Genomic DNA, 17,435 nt, shown 5'->3' on the forward strand with positions numbered 1-17,435 from the left:
AATTTCCTCTCAACGCTATTGACCTTATCGCTGAGCCCTTTAACCATATAAAATCTTAAAATGTTTCTTGAAAAAAACTAATTTAAAAATCCGACCGAGACATTTAAGGGTTATGTGTATAAGATTTTAAAGTCAGATGACAGGTTTTTTTAAACCAATCCATTTAAAAGAGAACTTTCAAACTTATGTTTAGCAGAAGGACAGCAGACTTTTCAACAAATCACAGGATTGGTAACCTTACTTAAATACAGGAATAAACAGTTTTCTAATGTTGTAACATTATGTAGGAAAAGCACATAGATATCAATCAATTCATAGCATTTAAAGTAATCCTTCAAATACCCGTTCCTCAATTCAATTTTTAGGGTCCACCGATAAGCATTTTGTAATATCCCAAAACCCATCGTAGTTTAAGTTCATTAACCTGAGGACAATACACAGAAACACTTAATCAAAAACAACACAGAATGTGGTCTTTATTTTTATTTAATTTAGATGTGAAACGTTTCTTTTGGCTCCCTCAGGTCTTCTCGGCTGCTGTGATGTACTTGGCCAGGAAGTCCTTGATCTCGGAAACGTGCATCATTTCCCTGATGGTGGTGTCGCGGTTCCTGACCTGCGCCACCCCGTTCTCCAGGGTGGTGTCACTGATCAGCACGGTGAACAGCACCCCCATCTCGTCGTACCTGAAACCCACACAGGGCGCACTTGCAGAATACTGTTAACTGATGCACTGTAACTGTTCTCTCACTGTAACAAAGGTTTGTTTTGTAACATTTGGAATCGCCAGTCGTGTGTTTTTATTTTAGAACAACCCAGTTTCTTAAATGGGCAGTTGTTTTAAGCCTCTGCTCTCCTGCAATGAGCATCAGTCGCCCATTTGAGTCCCATATTTGTCGCTCGGCATGCTGCCAGCTCCCCAGTGCCTCACAGGAGAGTTAGCACCGATTGGAGGGGCTGGAGCGCTCTCACCGAGGTCACTGCCAGCCTGCAGGCCTCTGGCAAGTCTCCGCATGTCCGAAACCAGGGAGAGAGCGAGCCCTGGCTAGCTAACACCTACCCAGCCCTGGCACCACTCTGCCCATGGAGAGAACCCCGATCACAGCTGGATCTGAATCAAGATGTTCCCCAAGAGAGAGCTCTTACTGGCTGAGGCCCTCTTCCCCTTTTTTTTTTGTGTGGAGCACTTTGAGCAACTGCAATGAAGGGCAATATTAAAATAATACTCTGCTGGGTATTGTTACTCCCAAGCCAAGCATGCAACTGGAATCCCTGAGCTAGTAATCTTGAGCAATTAAGTTGGCAAATTAGAGTGACATATAAAATATTTAAGGAACAAGTAATAGGTTTATTCCATGCTGAAAAAGAAGAAAGAAAACACAATGTTTCGGCCGTGGAGCCTTCTTCAGGTCCTGGACACCCGAAGAAGGCTCCATGGCCGAAACGTGTTTTCTTTCTTCTCTTTTCAGCAGGGAATAAACCTATTACTTGTTCCTTTGCAGCCTATACCTGCTGATGCAGCTCCCCCCCTGAACTATAAAATATTTAAGCTTGTTAAGCATTTAAACAAAGTCTTTTTCTCTCGTACAAAGGGCTGCTCTCAAGATCAGGAATGACCAGCTTACTTGGTGTGCAGCTGCTCCATGGAGGAAGGCATGGTCTCCAGGTATCCTGGCCACACAGATATTCCGCTCTCCAGAAGCTCCTGGAGCAATCCCTCGCACACCTACAGAAACGAAGCCAGCGTGGACATTACCGCGATGATAGTCATCACATTTTTATCAGAGCGTGTTAAAAGCTCCGACGCAGGAACAATGGAACTTGCTCATGTTTGGTACCGCTTTCAGAGGCAAAATCTAAGATCCATCCAACACATCAAAAGTCAAAAGTCTCCCCGTGGGGACCTCCTGCTGGAAGGTGAAAATGTACTTTCAGGACTTTTTGCACGGACCGATCCATGCACCAAACCACTGACCGGAAACCAAGCACAGCCTAGAGGTGTGTGGCTAGAAACTAACCAGCAGGCCCTGCTGCGTAGGCTGCTTTACCCAGAAACCTACACGAAACGTCTCCCGAGATATAAACTTTTATACAGACATCAAGTTTGAAAACGTTTTCATGTCTTCAATCGAGATCTCGGGAGCATGTGACGAGTACCTGCCGCAGGTCCATCGTGGGGCCCCGCCCCATGTCTAGGGCCACTTTGACAGGAGCCAGGCTGGGATGGAGCTTCAGCACCTAGAGACAGAGCCGGAGCGTGGGAAGGGTTAGAGGAAAATGCACACTGGCTCTCTGGATTGAGGCATTCATTGACCTGGTACACAACAACAAATCACAGATACTGCCAAAACAAATAGCACTGCAAAAACCAAGACATTCCCTATATAGCAATTAAAGCCCAGAAAAATACAGACAATATATTTCTTTTGCAATACCAAAAAATGGGATTTAAACGTTACGCAGGTCTGTAAAGCGGCTTGGAATAAGTCTGGGGTCCAGTATCTCCACACCCAGCAGACTCTACACAAACACGCTCTCAAGAGCCAATGGCGTCACCTTTTTCTGATGCAGCCTCTGCTTGCTGTCCACTTTCTTCACCTGCTGCAGAGAGTCGTACAGGTAGGCCAGCAACCCCCTGTCCATGTCCGCGCTGACAGAGACCACGTGAGGCACCACAGACTTCCTCTCATCCCGACACTGAGGGGAAAACACACAGACTTGTAAGTATATTCCTATGGCTCAAGAAAATGGGTTTCCTGTGGCATACTACTGTAAAAGCAAAGTGAATGCACTACATAAACAAGGTGAAATCATGGGATAATGTGTGAATAGTCTGCCACACTTCACTTCAGTGGTTTCATAAGAGAGTGTGAAAGGCTGGCTATTTTGTTTCTGATGTTATGGCAAGAGAGACCACCGCTCTGTGCTGTGCAACACTTGTAACTGCCCCTCCTTTGCCATCCTTATCTAGCTTCGCTGCTCGGACAGATCCATCTCATCAAACAACAACGAACTTGCAAAGCAAAACACACAACTGAAAGCATCAGATTGGGGAAACATGCACGACCACAGACAGCCTATATGTTCACTTTCCCTCTAGCGGCAACTGACACCTCTGGACACCAGCAGGGCTGGAGCGAAGCCAGGCCAACGGACACGGGGACATGGGGACATGGGGGGCTCAGACAGGAAGACCACCTGCAGCTTCGCCCTGCTGCCCTGGTGTCTCTGCAGCAGCTCCCTGTCTCCGAGGCCCCGCAGCGTCTCCAGGGGCTCCAGCCCCCACGGGAAATGGTACAGAATCCTGACCCCCTTCACAGTCTTCCCCTCCTCCTCCTCCACCTCCTCAAACTCGCTGCTGCTGAAGTTGGATGGCCCTAGAGCAAACTGAACACAGCCCGCTGTTAGCCTCTCGCACCGGGCCGTTCTACAGGTTACACAGATCCGGAAAGATAACTCTTATCTTATCACCATATTCCGTCCCGCCTATTTAGAATGAAAAAATAGACTAAAGATTACTCATTTGAAATGCAACAAATTAACAAAGCTATTAGGAGCAGAATGGCGATATTCTTTGTAGCAGAGGCAATGACATTTCATTGAACAGATATGGCAGTGGTCCATTCGTACTGCTGATGAATCTAATCGACAGGATTGATTGACAAGGCGTCAGTGACGGACGTCACAGGACAGTAGCGTGCCTGGCTAAGATGGGAAGCAATACAAGCTGTACATCTGTGATGCTTGCTCTGCACCAGGCTGCTGTCGGGACTCTTGAGGAGAGGGACAGGATCCTCCATGTCGAGCCTGGGAAGGCCTGTGCCTGTTCTCGGGACTCTGAGCCCCAGAGCAAACACTGAGTCAGGAAGGGCAGCAGGCTAGGGCCCGGGACTGAATCAACGTGGTCTTATGCAGTCAGGACGCCCCCGGTCACAGCCAGCGGAGTTCTGTAGCAACTAGACCCTGACCACCACTGCACTTGGACAAGGGGTAGTGACACCCGGTCCATCACTGACGAGCTGGAAGATTAGAAACTGCGGGCTGTGAACCACAAACTCCAGACACTGAGAAACCAGGCGCAGAATCAAGGCTCCACCATCTCAACGGGACAAAGGAGCCTTTTTCACAGTTCGTGGAGAACAACGGTTCCTGTCTGCGTTTTTTTTTCTTTACATCCATCGTTCTCGCATCGGCCTGACAGTACTGAAGCAGGGGGACACGGAGCGAGACGCAGAAGAAATCTCAGGCGGACCGCGCTGGGGCGCCGAGCGCAAGGTTTCGGGGAGCACCCACCTTCCTCCACCACAGCAGCCGCTGCCTCGCCCAGTAGTCGAGCCACTGCACGGCAGTGCGGGGGGAGCAGAACCACACCAGCGACGCCCGCGTCACCTCGCCCGGCCTGCGGGGAACAGCGGCACGGGTCAGGCCTCCGCTCCTCCCCAGAGTCGACGAGCCTTTACACCGAGGGTTGTGGGAGCAGGGAACAAGCTACCCAGCCGTGTCGTTAAAGCCTTCCTTCCAGTAATAACTGGAAGTGATCGAATCAATTAGTGACAAAAAAACAAACGAGCCAGATGGAAGTCAGGCAGCTCAATATGATTTGGATCTAGTTTAGGGATCTAGGATCGGGTTAAACTTGTCCCACAACACTTTGTGCAGGTTAGAGTAAAGAGGAATAAATGGGACAGATAAACAGAAGAATAGACATATGGGGAAACAGCCAGAAATACAGAGTACATATATGCAGCTGCATCAGTGACAGTTCGTTGTTAAATTAACATTTAATTTCATTCTTAAATAATTGTTAAATTAAGTTTGTTAATTGTCTGCGCTTTCGGACAGCTCAGCTACTGTTAACCGTCATCAAGGCCTCAGAAGCAGCTTGCCCATTTGATGAAGGTCTTGAGCGACTGGGGGGTCAGACGGGAGCCCACCTGGTAGTGCCCTCAGTGTGCGCCACTACGGGCTGGTAGCACACGCCTGTCTCTGCCAGGCCGAAGGGCAACTTCCTGTTGACCAGCTCCAGCGAGGGCACATACTGGTCCAGAGCACCTGACACAACAAGAACATCAGTCACACAGCTGGAGGGACACAGGTGCCGGCTTCTGCCTCGGTCTGAGGAGGAAAAAAAAAATCCATCCCTTTAGACCTGTTCCCTCCATAGTAGCCAATGTGTCTCGTATCTTGAGAAAATGAGCATGCTTCTCTGGTGCCCAAGAGTAATGAAGTCTCTTCAAGTTAAAACGCATCAGCTCTCTGAATTAGCCCTTCCATGGGCTTTTAATACAAAACACCTGCAACACCCAACGGCATTCGTGCCGATGCTGCTGTCAATTCCTTCCTGCTTAAAGCTGAAGACACGGAGGCACGCAGGTACCTTCAAGCAGACTGCCGCGCACCGCTACGCCGTCAGTCAGGCTCCTCTCCACGGCTTCTACAAGCTCTTGCCTGCTGAGAGCCTCCTGGCGCAGCGCGGACTGCAGGGCGTCCCAGTCCACCAGCCTCAGAGCCCGTTCCCGGGTTGTCGGGCTGCCCCGGCGCTGGTGCAGGGTGCTGATCCCAAACACCTGCGCCCGGGACATCACCACGGAGCCCCACCAGCGCTCCAGGATGTTCTTCTTCAGCTGCGTCCCCAGGGGCCCGTAGCTGTGGCTACCCCTCCGAAGGGAGTCCCCGTCCATGCGGTCTGCCGCTATGAAGTGCCGGGATGCGCACAGCCGTATCAGGGCGCTGGTGTGGTCGGGGTCTTCCCTGGGACCGGTGCAGAACTGTCCCGGGAAGAAAAGAGGCTCACGCATCACAGTCCTCAGTCGCCTCCTCCTGGTGCAGAAGTACTGCCTGACGCAGTATGTCTGCGTGGCCCTCGAAGTATGCATTGTTCTGTTCCCAATAGTCCAACATCAAAATATATTTTACTTCCACAAGCGTCTCTGAAGATACTAATGTTGCAAACGTGGATAGGGAAAGTATCGGGGCACCCATACAGACTTACAGAAAAACAAACCCAACCTTTGGATTTAGAAGCTAGCTAATTTTTTCGTCATTACTGTTCCCGTTATGAATTGCAGTACAGGACTCTTGCGACGCTTAATCCCCAGGCAATAACGCAGCTAACTTGTATTAATGAACTGGACACAGGAGGCAAAAATCGCAGCAGTTTCATGAAGAGTTTATAACGCTAATGTTGAAATACTTAAATATAACCGCGATGATACGTAAAACATTACCAACGGTACTGAAGTACCCGAACGTCTCGGGTTTCTTTTTTAATTAAACAGCCACGCTCGAAATTGTAAAAGACAGACGATCATCGCAAAACATGCCGCACGTAAACCGGAAGTTAAACGGAGAGCTTGCTCGCCCTGCGGTTAAGGGGATACACGTGTTACGTGTGAGAACCACGCATCTTTGACTATTAATGTGATCCCGCTGCCATGGCTTGCGCCTGCTGGGAAGAGCAATACGAAATAATCAAAGTATTTTTAAAAAAAAATCAAAATCCGTATCAGTCTCCTGGAAAAGCCAGCACTGGAAGGGCAGGCTATCCGCTACACCGCCCATGATGCCCACGAAGGGCGCACAGAATCACTTCCGCTGGCATCGGGTCGTCATGTGACCTTTGACAAGTCTGTTATACCGACATGCCGTAGTCTTTGATGCTGCCCCCGAGAAAGTGGTGATTTTTTTTCAAAGGCAACTTTTAACTCCGTCAGAATTAACTTTCCGGCTTTTACGGCTGATCTGTTCTTGGGTGGTGTGGAAATGAAAGATCAAAATGCAATAGTAACCATATAAGGATTGCGTGTAAACCTCCCTGTATATCCTCCTACGATGTAATATTCGACCATTTTAACTGGAAATTATTTTGGACATGCTGCAGAAATTAACTTACAAACAACGTTAAATAATGAACACTTAAAACTGTTCATATTGTTCATAGGTTTTATCCTGTTAAATGAACACTTTCTAGATTCCAACATGAGCAAGTCCATTTACAGGTATGTGTTTTGTAGGGTTTGAAAAGAATCTGGCATTTATTTGCTACCTGTTTATATACAAAGTTGTTTTGAATAGATTTGCAAAACTTAATCTTTAAGCATTTAAATATGAATGTTAGATTCAATGTGTTTTTACAGGATCTAAAATGGAAAAAGAACATTGATTTATAATTAATCTGTTAGTAATTCTGCGTATATATCACATTCACAAACCAAAATGGCTACTTTCCCCTTTAATGTTCTTAAGTTGGAAAATGCAATATTCCTTAAACTCAAAATTTGAAAAACAAGGCAAAAAAACGCTTATTGAACGTAGAAATTTTAATTTTGTGTTCTGTGTAATTGCCTCTGGCAGCGTAGTGTTTTTTTCTTTCTTTTTCGGATACCTTCTTTCCTTTGTATTATTTGATGTTTAATAAAAGTTTGTCATACATGGTGACCGCCAGCAGCATTTTCGGTAGGCACCAGGCTCAGCTGCGCTTTAATTTCCTTTGCTTTATACATTCTTGCCTACTGAGTAGTTCTCACGGTCTTGCAGAATCGCTCAGACTGGCTCCTGAGCTCTTCCGGTGGACCTTTTTTCCAGGTAATTTTCCCTTCTCAGTAAAAAGCGCTGGAGAAGTGTCATGACTGTGCAGTGGAGTCTCTTCACTGCTGTAGCATGAGTGTTTCAGAACAGGCCTTCAGCCCCTTTTAGTATCCCAAAGCCGCCCATGAATTTAGTTTTTATTGTATCGTTGTCCGACACCGTTTCCTGCACAGGGACGGATCCACTCCCGCAGTGCAGCCGCCGCCAGGGTGACATACTGCGGCAGCTCTGCAACAGCAGCCTCCCTGCTTTATCGCAGAATAAACTGAGGAATCTTTGCCTTGAAAGAGCCGTATCTCTCTGTACGACCACCCGAGCTGATGACGTCCGTGTGGAACCCGTTTAACACACGTCCAACCGGCTTTCACTTTAAAAGATCCCAAGGCTGGAAACCTCTTCCTCCTATTCATACTCATCAGTACTCTCTAAATATAAACCAGAGTAATAGCTCAATCACCAGCAACCTTTCCCAAAACGGCAACAAAAATAGGGGTGTTAAATGTTTCTGAACAGGGGATCTTATTGACTGCTGGGTAATGGACATGTGCTTGCACATCTGCAAAGCCCAAGGATTAATCCTACAAGCTCCTGTCATACTCCATATAGAAGGCCCACCTGAACCCTTCACAGGGAGTAGGCCAATACTTAGGGCAACATTAGTGGGGCTCTCCTGCATCACAGCTGCAAGCCCTTGCTTCATACTTGCACCAAGCAAAGCTGCAGCTTCCAGCACATCAGCATGGAAGTCCAAGCCTACTCTAAACCTGCTAGCATCTTCCTGCTACCTCAGATCTCGGCTCCAGCTGTCCAAGGACATTAGTAAGACCTAGAAAGTCAAATTCTGAAGCTAAAGAGCCAAAGCTTACAATGTGTTGCTCTATGAACACCATGCCAAGACCTCCCCCCATCCCATATCCCAATCATTCGCAATTAAGACCACAATGAAAAATACAAGTTTTTAGATGGTTTATTGGACAGGCCATGCTCTGCCTTCAGTTAAGATTTGAACATAACACTTTAAACATTTACAGCATAAATCAATAAGGTTTGGATCACCTAGTACAAAAAAAAAAACTAAAGTTACATCTGAGGAATGTAAAATTAAATAAAGCAAAAAAAAAGTGCACCATTACTACTGCTGCACTGCAGACTCCTTATGGTTTTGTTTAAAGAGGCATAGAATGTTAGTTTCAACCCTGTTGTAAAAAAAATAAAAAAAGTACAATTGCAGATCAAGAATGTTTGAATGTACAACCAGGACAAGAACTCAATAAATTACTCCTACATGTGTCGAGTGCAGTTTTACTGCGGAAATGCTGGGGGCATGGGGTAGGTCACCATGGGCTGTGGGGGGGGCGGCGGCTGAGGCTGCTGCTGCTGCTGCTGCTGCTGTTGTGGGTTGAAAGGGAACTGTGGGTGGCTCATGCCATTCTGGGCTGCACCCGGATTGGCTGCTCCGAACGGTTGATTCTGGAAATTCTGATTCCCAAAGGAACCCGCCTGGTTGCCAGCACCATAACTCGACTGTCCATTAGTACCATAGCCATTCCCAAGGTTCCCAAAGGTGTTGCTGTTTTCAAAGTTGGCTCCCCCATAGCCACTGTTCTGTGTCTTTGTGCCAAAGACTTTCTTTGGTCCACTGCCAAATCCCCTATCATCATTATCCCTATCCCTAAAGCTACCAAAATCCCTCCTGCCTCCTGAATACCTATCCCGACGGTCATCTTTAAAGCCACCTCTACCTCTGGAACGACCTGCAAGAGAAATTGAACAGGAATGAGAAATGACTTTGTTAAATGTGCCCTCTGGACACCGATGGGTTCGCCAGGAGATTCTGGATGCTGGAGCAAGTGATGGCGCTCATGTCCAGCACACCTGACCATTTGAAACAAGGCCAGAACAGAAATTTGCACGGGTGTGGTTCCTCCACCTCTTATACAGAATTGGGTGAAATTTAACTACATACCAACATTGTGCATGTATATCAAACTTTTACTGTGCCTGGAAACAGCAGGCACACAAAACATACTTGACGTGAAATATCCCCTAGTCCCCCACACACACGTCTATACATAAACTCAACAATGAAATGTGTAATATTACCTCCTCTGTCTTCCACCATCTGGATGAGCTTGGGATTGATGGCTTGATTAGCCTCTCGAAGTACAGAGATGAGGTCGTTTGCTTGTTTAATGTTGCCGGGAGTAAAGAAGGTGTAAGCTGTGCCCGTTTTGCTACTGCGGGCTGTTCTTCCAATGCGGTGGATATAGTCTTCAGAAGAGTTAGGGTAGTCATAATTGATGACAAATTTCACATCTTCCACATCTGTAAAGTGTTGCAGTGTGGCAAAAAGGAATGCACAGGATTTTGCACACCACAACAGCCAGACCAAAAACACAAGTTAGCAAAACTGGGATACCCAAGATGCTAGCAGGGCTGCAAAGAACACCGTTAACACACCAAGTTTTACTCCATGGGAATACTACTGTGGGAAAAGAGAAACGATGCACACTCCATTTGCTGCCCACCATAAAAACCCACCTGATTTCTTTCCTCCCTCCCATTCAATTAAAGAAAAAAACGGTTTGAGTTCTTACCATTAAGGAGTATGCATTCACTAGTCCATTCCCAAGTCAGCGACTCCCCACAAATTGTCAAGTGACATCCAGGTGCTTCTACGCAGTAGGGCCGCTATGTGCCTCCTCATGTGCCAATATAGGACCTTACAGTTCGTAAGCCTCTGAAGGTCCTTTTCCTTACACATTCATTAGAAGCTTGCTATAAGGGCCACACTGCTCGTCTTGCCAAGACCATATAGACCAAAAAAGGACTTTGAGGGGGACCAAGAAAAAAAAAAACCCTGTCCACCCCTGAACTAAGCAGAAAAAAAATCCCTCGAGTCTCGTCTAGGCAAGATCTTCCAAGAAGCCAGTGTTCACTTGAGAAAATGTCTCTCGTTGGCAGGTCTCGACATGACTTAAAACGCAGGCGAGGGAGGAACTTGATTGATCATGGAATTTAGAGCGAGCTCTTATCCCCCTTCTGCTCTCAACTAGTTGTCCCACTGTCAATATAACGCGTGCCAGTTGCCACCAAATTTCTATAAGAACAGGTGTATAAAATTGCCGTGGGACTGCTCTCTCCACTTTGAGAATACCAGCATTTTGAAACAGCTTAACATCTGTTTTCAAACACCCATGCTTTGACAAGCCACACAAGTAAGACTTCCCCCCCCCCCAATCTCAAACCAAGATTATATAGTGCTCTAGAGCAAACATGCAAGGCATGGACCAGCACAAAGGCCAAGTTTGAGTTGGAACAGGGCTGGGTGAATGGCATTTCATGTAAATCCATGGACAGAGAACAGAGTATAAGGCTGGCCACACCGCCTTTTGAAGATTACTGGCACACTGCTGAGCTGTCACCTCTCTACTCGACTGGGTGGCAGCCAGTCGATCACTTCCAATAGTCCTCCATCCCCCTCTCGAGGCCTGGGACTGTCATGCCTAGGCCCTGCCACAAAGACTGCACCTTTAGGTGAGAAAAACTCAGAAAATGCATAGAAGTTAAAGAAAGCAATACACTTTCTTTAAAAAAAATTAAACAGTGGTACCATCAATGTAAAATAAAGTGGTACTATTATTAAGGGGACACTAACCTAGACCTCTGGATGCGACATCTGTTGCAATGAGGATCGGCGCTTTCCCGTACTTGAATTCTGAAAGAAGGAAAAAAAAACCATGAGGTGACCCCAAAACTCCTCAGCAGTCACCCAAGAACAAGGTTGTGCTTTGGTAGTTTAAAGTCTTACCATTGAGAACCCAGTCTCGTTCCTGCTGACTTTTGTCTCCATGAATACCCATTGCTGGCCAGCTGGAAGGGAAAAAAAAAGTCCACATTAAGTCTTAGCAAGCAAATAAAGTTGTCTTGAGGACAGTCTGATCCACTAAGGTATCAACATTCCTATGGCTGTTGCATACAGTGAAGCACAATGGGCGCCAAGGACTAAAATGCCAGGCACTCATTGTAGCCAAATTGTGAACTCTGTGCTTGCAGAGAAAACACAAACTAAGTTAAATTCAACTGTTACTCCAGTGGAAAGGAGGCCTTGAAGCAGCTCTGAAGATATTTACCCATCTCTCCTCATCCTCCTTGTGAGGTCATCACAGCGCCTCTTGGTCTCCACGAAGATGATGGTCTTGTTCTCCTTCTCGCTCATTATTTCCTCCAACAGACGAAGAAGTCTGAAAGATTCCAAAATTTGTCGTGAAATGGAGTGTTAATCCCGGTTCTCTCATTTTCAATTAACCAACAATGGTTGTATCACCAAATAAGGCACAAGTAAAAGGTTCATTCCATGCTGAAGAGAGGAAATGTTTAGGCTGTGGAGCCTTCCGTTTCTTTTCAGCATGGAAAGAACCTTTACTTGTTTCTTTGCAGCCTATATGCATGCTGACACAGCTACCACCAAATAGTTACATACACAAGGAAATGTACTGCTAAACACCCATTCCAAAAGGTTAAAGCTGCTGCTAAGGGGGGGGCCCAGCCAGCACCAGCTTATTTGCAAGTCAACACCTGCAGCAAGAGTTCAGTCTGTCTGGAGTCCCAACCCAACTCAAACAGGAACACAATAACTCTGGAACTCACTTGTCATCCTTCTCTCCATCATTGCACACATCCACAATCTGCAGGATGTTGTGGTTGGCACTCAGCTGCAGTGCCCCCACATTGATCTGGACGTACTCCTTCAGGAAGTCCTCCGCCAGCTGCCGAACCTCCTTCGGCCAGGTAGCACTCCACATCAGGGTCTGCCTGTCCGGCTGGAAGGAAGGGGGGGGAAAAAAAATGTCAATTTGTCTCCAGCATTAACCCAGCAAGACCTTGAAGCTTCGGGAGCGGGAAGACCTACCCTGATCTGATCTACGATCTTCCTGATCTGCGGCTCAAAGCCCATGTCAAGCATTCTGTCAGCCTCGTCAAGTACCAGGTAAGTGCATCGGCGGAGATTCGTCTTCCCGACTTCCAGGAAGTCGATGAGCCTTCCAGGTGTGGCAATGCAGATCTCGACGCCTACAAGAGGTGGAGAAGAGCTCTTTATCTGCCCCCAGAAGGGTGAAAACCACAGCAAAGGACCCGAGCAAGACAAGTATGGACATACCTCTCTCCAAGTCACGGATTTGAGGTCCTTTAGGGGCACCCCCATAGATGCACGTGGACTTCAGTCTGGAGGCTCTACCATATTCAGCAGCAACCTGCTGGACTTGCTGAGCCAGCTCTCTGGTTGGAGCCAGTACCAGGCACTGTAAGAAGGGGGTTAGAATATATTAGAATATAGGATGGAATATATTTAGGGTTGGCAAAACATTAACACTACAAAAAAATCAGTGTAAACTGAAATACTTACAATGGGACCATCTCCATGTTCAAGGAATGGTTGGTGGTTGATGTGTACAATTGCTGGCAACAAATACTGCAACAAAAAAAATTAGAACATTATGGAACATGGCATTTAATAAACATGCTAGGTGGACTAAACAGTATTGAATTCAGTTAACTGAAGGACTATTACAATCAAAGAATAAGACTACATCATATTGACTCATGAGCAAAACGTGTGGATGGGCAGGAGTCGTCAGACGGGCAATGGGCTGCACGGTATTTCAAATGGGGGGCAGTGAGCAAGTGACCAACCTTTACAGGATTACCATCATCTCTAACACGACAAGCACATTCCTAGGATTCCGCCACCACCTGCCACACCTAGACTTGACATTATTTAAAACCCTTCCTATAAGGCGTCATGATTGACCTTACCGAGAGCGTTTTCCCAGATCCAGTCTGTGCAATCCCAACCATATCCTTCCCACTCAAGGCCACTGGCCAGCCTTGTGCTTGAATGGGGGTTGGTTCGGTAAAATTCTGTTTGGTGATCACGTCCATTACGTAAGCTGGAAAAGGAAGACCGATTTAGACTTGAACAAGGACTTCTAAGCACATTCAAACGCACTTAAATCTTTGAAGCACAAGAACAGGAAAACGTGCTCCGTTCGCATCCTGGCTCAGACTCACATGGGAAACTTGCTTCATGGAACTTCATGATGGGGTTCGGGCAATCCCTGCACTTCACGGTGACTTCCTTGCTTCTCCTGTACTGCTCCACTTCTTGCTGCAGTAAGAAAATAAGCCCATTGAGGAAAAAAAAACGCAGACCACTCTTCAGAACTACAGCCGTCCAGTTCAGCAGCACGTTTTCATTTACGCAAGTCTTCCAGCTGGACAGTTACAGGACCAAAACACCTGGGGGTGCAACAGAAACCGAACCCCACAGCCCCACGGGTCTTGACACCTACTTTCTCCCTTAAAGGAATCCCCCAACTGCTTCATCACCAAGCCCTAAATAAATTTTTAAACGGGCGGCAAACGGCACTCGTCTCAGGACCCGCATCACAACGCCTTGAGGCTGTCGCATCAGTACAGGACTCACCGCGGTCCTGCGGGTCACGTCGGCGTGTTCCTTGTAGAAGTTCTTCTCGAACTTGGGCAGCTCGTCCAGGTTCCAGTGCTTCTTGCGCAGGCGCTCGCCGGGGTTCCCGAACTTCTTCCCCGGGGGGGCCCCGCCTCGGCTGCCCCCGAACCGCGGCGCGCCGCCAAAACTGAAACGACGGCAAAACGGGAGCTCAACAGACGGGAAAAAACGTTTTTGTGTAAAAAAAAAAACAACAACAACAACACACACCACGAAAACGGCAGACGCTCTCTCCGAGATGGCGGCGAGAAGTGTGTCGCTTGGGGAAGAGAACAACGGGGCCACGTAAGCGCCATCATTACAGCACGATGGGAGGGGAGGATTCGTCATTAAAAAGATTAAAGATGAGATTCTGCCAACCTTCACTGAAAAGATTCGGCTCCGCGACGTCCCTGTGCGAATCGCACCCACGCCTGGCCCCCTTTTTAGTTTTGTTTCTGCGTCACGTTTTAAGCCGCTGCCATTTTGCTTCTGACCAGCAGAGGAACAAAGACGCCGGCCGGCCGGCATTTTGTCTCCACATCTTTGAACCCGTCACATGGCGAGCACACCAGGGAAGGGGGGGGGGGGGAATGGAGGAATATTTTTTTTCCCCCCTCCCACACCCGCATTTCGGACCCAAGCCCCGAAATCCACGTCACTCGTTCACATTCAAACTACAACACTTTTAAAATAACGAGACGTTTCAGACACACACACACAAAAAAAAAACAGTCGATCGTCGTTCCCCGGGAAAAAAACGACCTATTATTTCTAAAAACCCCGATTACTAGCCACACTAACTCACAAAATCAGAATAATTGTCGCAATATATGTACAGACACCACATTTTATTTCAAATCAAGTTCGTGTCAGCCATTTTACATTCGTACCCCCGACTTACCCTCTATCTCTCCCACGATCTCTGTCAGAAAAACCAGGCATGTTGCGGGCAAAGGAAAGCTTGGGAATTAAAATATATATATATATTCTTGCGTTACAGCAGCGTTTAACCGGCTAATTTCTGAAATGTTCGACTTCCTAGGCAGGGTCCCTCTTCACAGTCGTCGGCAGTGGTAACGCTGAAAATGCCGGTTCCTCGCGCACAGAAGCCGGTTTATATAGCAACAGGAAACGGAGGCTCGCGAGACCGCAGCACACAATGGCGTATCCCTCCGCCTGCAGCCGGTACTATGACCTCACGCTGCTCTGTTGCGGGCAATGGCGGCCGAGCTGTCTGGGGTTGGAGAGGAAGTGTTTCTGTTGCATTGCACACACAAAAGTACTGTGGAAGTGGCAACTACAATGACCAGTTTTCTGTTTTCCTCCATAAAATGCTATATTTTTTTTGGGGGGGGTTGTTTGGTTATTTTAAACGCGTTCTTTGTTTTAAGAAGTTAAGCGTCGTCGTCTCTTTAGTAGTTGGTCTGAGTCCAGAAGCAAAACAAAAAAATACGACAGGAGTTGAAAACGGTGCGTCGTGTTAACTGCCTTTAGAGAGTCTTTCACTGTTGTTGCTCAGTGTGTGGGGAGGTGGGGTACCTTCGCAATCGTGGTCGCAAACGAGAGGAGATCGCTCAGGCCAGAAAACCTGTTTGGTGGGTGGCAGTGAGTTAACTGATCCGGGCATCCTATCCGCCCGTTCTTGAAGAAGCCGGGGTGTCGGCTCTGACAACGTGGTTGAGTAGATTGTTCCACGCCCTCACGCCCCTTCGTGTAAAGGCGTTTCTAGCTGCGCCCACAACCCCCGCCCAGGAAATGTACACTTTTTTTTAAAGGTTTGAATTATTTTTTACATGCAAAAAGGGGAAATACAACAAACCGGGGGTATATACATACACAGGAAGAGGTGTGAGTGGGGCCAGCAGGGGGCGCTCACCCTGCAGTCTGTGTGTGTCCTAATGCCCCAATATAGTGACGGGGGACACTAGACTGTAAACAGCCGCCGTCCTTCGGATGAGCTGTAAAACCGAGGTCCTGACTCTCTGTGGTCATTAAAAATCCCAGGGCGTTTCTCGAAAACAGTAGGGGTGTAACCCTGGCGTCCTGGCCACATTTCCCATTGGCCCTTACCCATCGTCTCTGAACTGGTTTCACCAGTCTACTGTCCTCCCCACTGAGAGCTGGTGTGTGGGGAGTGGACTGGCGCACTCTGGCTGCCGTCGCATCATCCAGGTGGGGCTGCACACTGGTGGTGGTGGGGGGGATCCCCGTTACCTGTAAAGTGCTTTGAGTGGAGTGTCCAGAAAAGTGCTATATAAGTGTAGGGAATTATTATTATTATTATTATTATTATTATATACAAATGTCACACCTGAAGAAGGCTCCACGGCCAAAACGTTGTGTTTTCTTTCTTCTCTTTTCAGCTGGAATAAACCTATTACTTGTTCCTTTGCAGCCTACGCATGCTGACGCAGCTACCCACCTGAACTCCTCAAAAGTTAGATGTACACGAATACTACTATTATTTTGGCCAAGAACATACCAAGTGCCAGAAGGTTGTTGAATCGTGACGGGAGAAGAAAATGTTCTTTCAATATCTGATTCGCAAAAGGTACAGGTGTTGCAATACTTTCCACTTGTGTCCTCTCCCTAATCGTTATCCCAAACAAGGCATTTTGTTAAACAGCACCTGTCCCGGGCACGGGCAATACAACCCACCACCGTTTCCTTTATTGAAATACAAAAACAGTCTCCGATTCTCAATAGTCTATCGCCTAGTTCAAGTACACGACCCCACCGAGAGTCTGAATCGCAATTTGTGGGATGTATTTACAGTGTAACACCCAGCCTCCGTCACCAGCGTGTCCAGTGAGTCTCTGTAAATAACAGCCCTGTCTAATCCGTCTCCAAGGAAGTGTGCAGTTGGGTCATTTCCTGGACTTTTTCTTTTACGTGTTTTGCCACGTAAAATTCATTTTGGTAGCGGCACTTGGAATCAACCATCCCGTTTTTACAAAAAGTACACCAACGGGGCGGAATCTGTAACCGCACCTATATCAAAAACACCGTGTTTTAGCGAAAGGGTCTATTTCTAAGCTCGGAGGCATCGCCGGCTGGACAACACAGCAACCGGCTGTGCCTTCCTTTGCCGGGAAATGACGTCAACCCAAACGTCGTGGGGGGCGTCACCTTTAACGGGCAAAAACAAGAAATGCGCAGTGTGAAATAAAATGAAAAAAAAAATCGGCATTTTTACAAACAAGATCGCGAGAAGACGACACATAAATGGGAAAAAAATGAAAAAACGCTCTTGACGCCTTCTTGGTTTTCCGTTGGCTTTACGTCATATCCGGGATCGGGGCGCTGTTCTCGGCAGCCAATGGGAAGACTCCCGTGT

The 17,435-nt window shown here is 47.3% G+C and overlaps 2 protein-coding genes across 3 annotated transcripts; both read right to left on the minus strand.

Moving 5' to 3' along the window:
• Positions 1–470: 470 nt before the first annotated feature.
• Positions 471–6,575, minus strand: polg2 (polymerase (DNA directed), gamma 2, accessory subunit). Of its 2 annotated transcripts, none has more exons than XM_088928266.1 (8): positions 5,378–6,575; positions 4,935–5,052; positions 4,294–4,399; positions 3,199–3,387; positions 2,557–2,697; positions 2,158–2,238; positions 1,626–1,726; positions 471–686 (listed from the first exon to the last, which is right to left on the minus strand). In XM_088928266.1, the coding sequence occupies exons 1-8, from the start codon at positions 5,874–5,876 to the stop codon at positions 521–523; spliced, it is 1,401 nt and encodes a 466-aa protein (XP_088784392.1). In that variant the 5' UTR covers positions 5,877–6,575; the 3' UTR covers positions 471–520. The 2 variants fall into 2 exon arrangements, with proteins under 2 accessions (XP_088784392.1, XP_088784391.1); XM_088928265.1 differs by having other exon boundaries at positions 4,935–5,115; positions 5,378–6,339.
• A 1,963-nt stretch (positions 6,576–8,538) lies between these two features.
• On the minus strand, positions 8,539–15,189 carry ddx5 (DEAD-box helicase 5). The gene is made up of 13 exons (XM_088926848.1): positions 15,000–15,189; positions 14,075–14,243; positions 13,660–13,756; positions 13,405–13,538; positions 12,995–13,060; positions 12,749–12,890; positions 12,500–12,660; positions 12,238–12,410; positions 11,721–11,831; positions 11,399–11,460; positions 11,246–11,305; positions 9,691–9,912; positions 8,539–9,341 (listed from the first exon to the last, which is right to left on the minus strand). The coding sequence occupies exons 1-13, from the start codon at positions 15,038–15,040 to the stop codon at positions 8,890–8,892; spliced, it is 1,890 nt and encodes a 629-aa protein (XP_088782974.1). The 5' UTR covers positions 15,041–15,189; the 3' UTR covers positions 8,539–8,889.
• Between the last annotated feature and the right edge of the window lie 2,246 nt (positions 15,190–17,435).

Source organism: Atractosteus spatula, chromosome 11, assembly GCF_055471065.1.
Source record: "Atractosteus spatula isolate fAtrSpa1 chromosome 11, fAtrSpa1.hap1, whole genome shotgun sequence".
Taxonomy (NCBI): domain Eukaryota; kingdom Metazoa; phylum Chordata; class Actinopteri; order Semionotiformes; family Lepisosteidae; genus Atractosteus; species Atractosteus spatula.

Excerpts from the sequence above, each read along its gene's own strand:
- polg2 (XM_088928265.1), bottom strand. The coding sequence starts at position 5,876 with ATGCATACTTCGAGGGCCACGCAGACATACTGCGTCAGGCAGTACTTC. Across the intron at positions 5,116-5,377 it reads GCGCGGCAGTCTGCTTGAAG|ACCGAGGCAGAAGCCGGCAC; the intron begins GTACCTGCGTGC and ends TTTCCTCCTCAG. Across the intron at positions 2,698-3,198 it reads GCAGCAGGGCGAAGCTGCAG|TGTCGGGATGAGAGGAAGTC; the intron begins GTGGTCTTCCTG and ends TTTTCCCCTCAG.
- ddx5 (XM_088926848.1), bottom strand. The coding sequence starts at position 15,040 with ATGCCTGGTTTTTCTGACAGAGATCGTGGGAGAGATAGAGG. Across the intron at positions 13,061-13,404 it reads GATCTGGGAAAACGCTCTCG|TATTTGTTGCCAGCAATTGT; the intron begins GTAAGGTCAATC and ends TTTTTGTTGCAG. Across the intron at positions 9,913-11,245 it reads TGTCGCATCCAGAGGTCTAG|ATGTGGAAGATGTGAAATTT; the intron begins GTTAGTGTCCCC and ends AACACTTTACAG.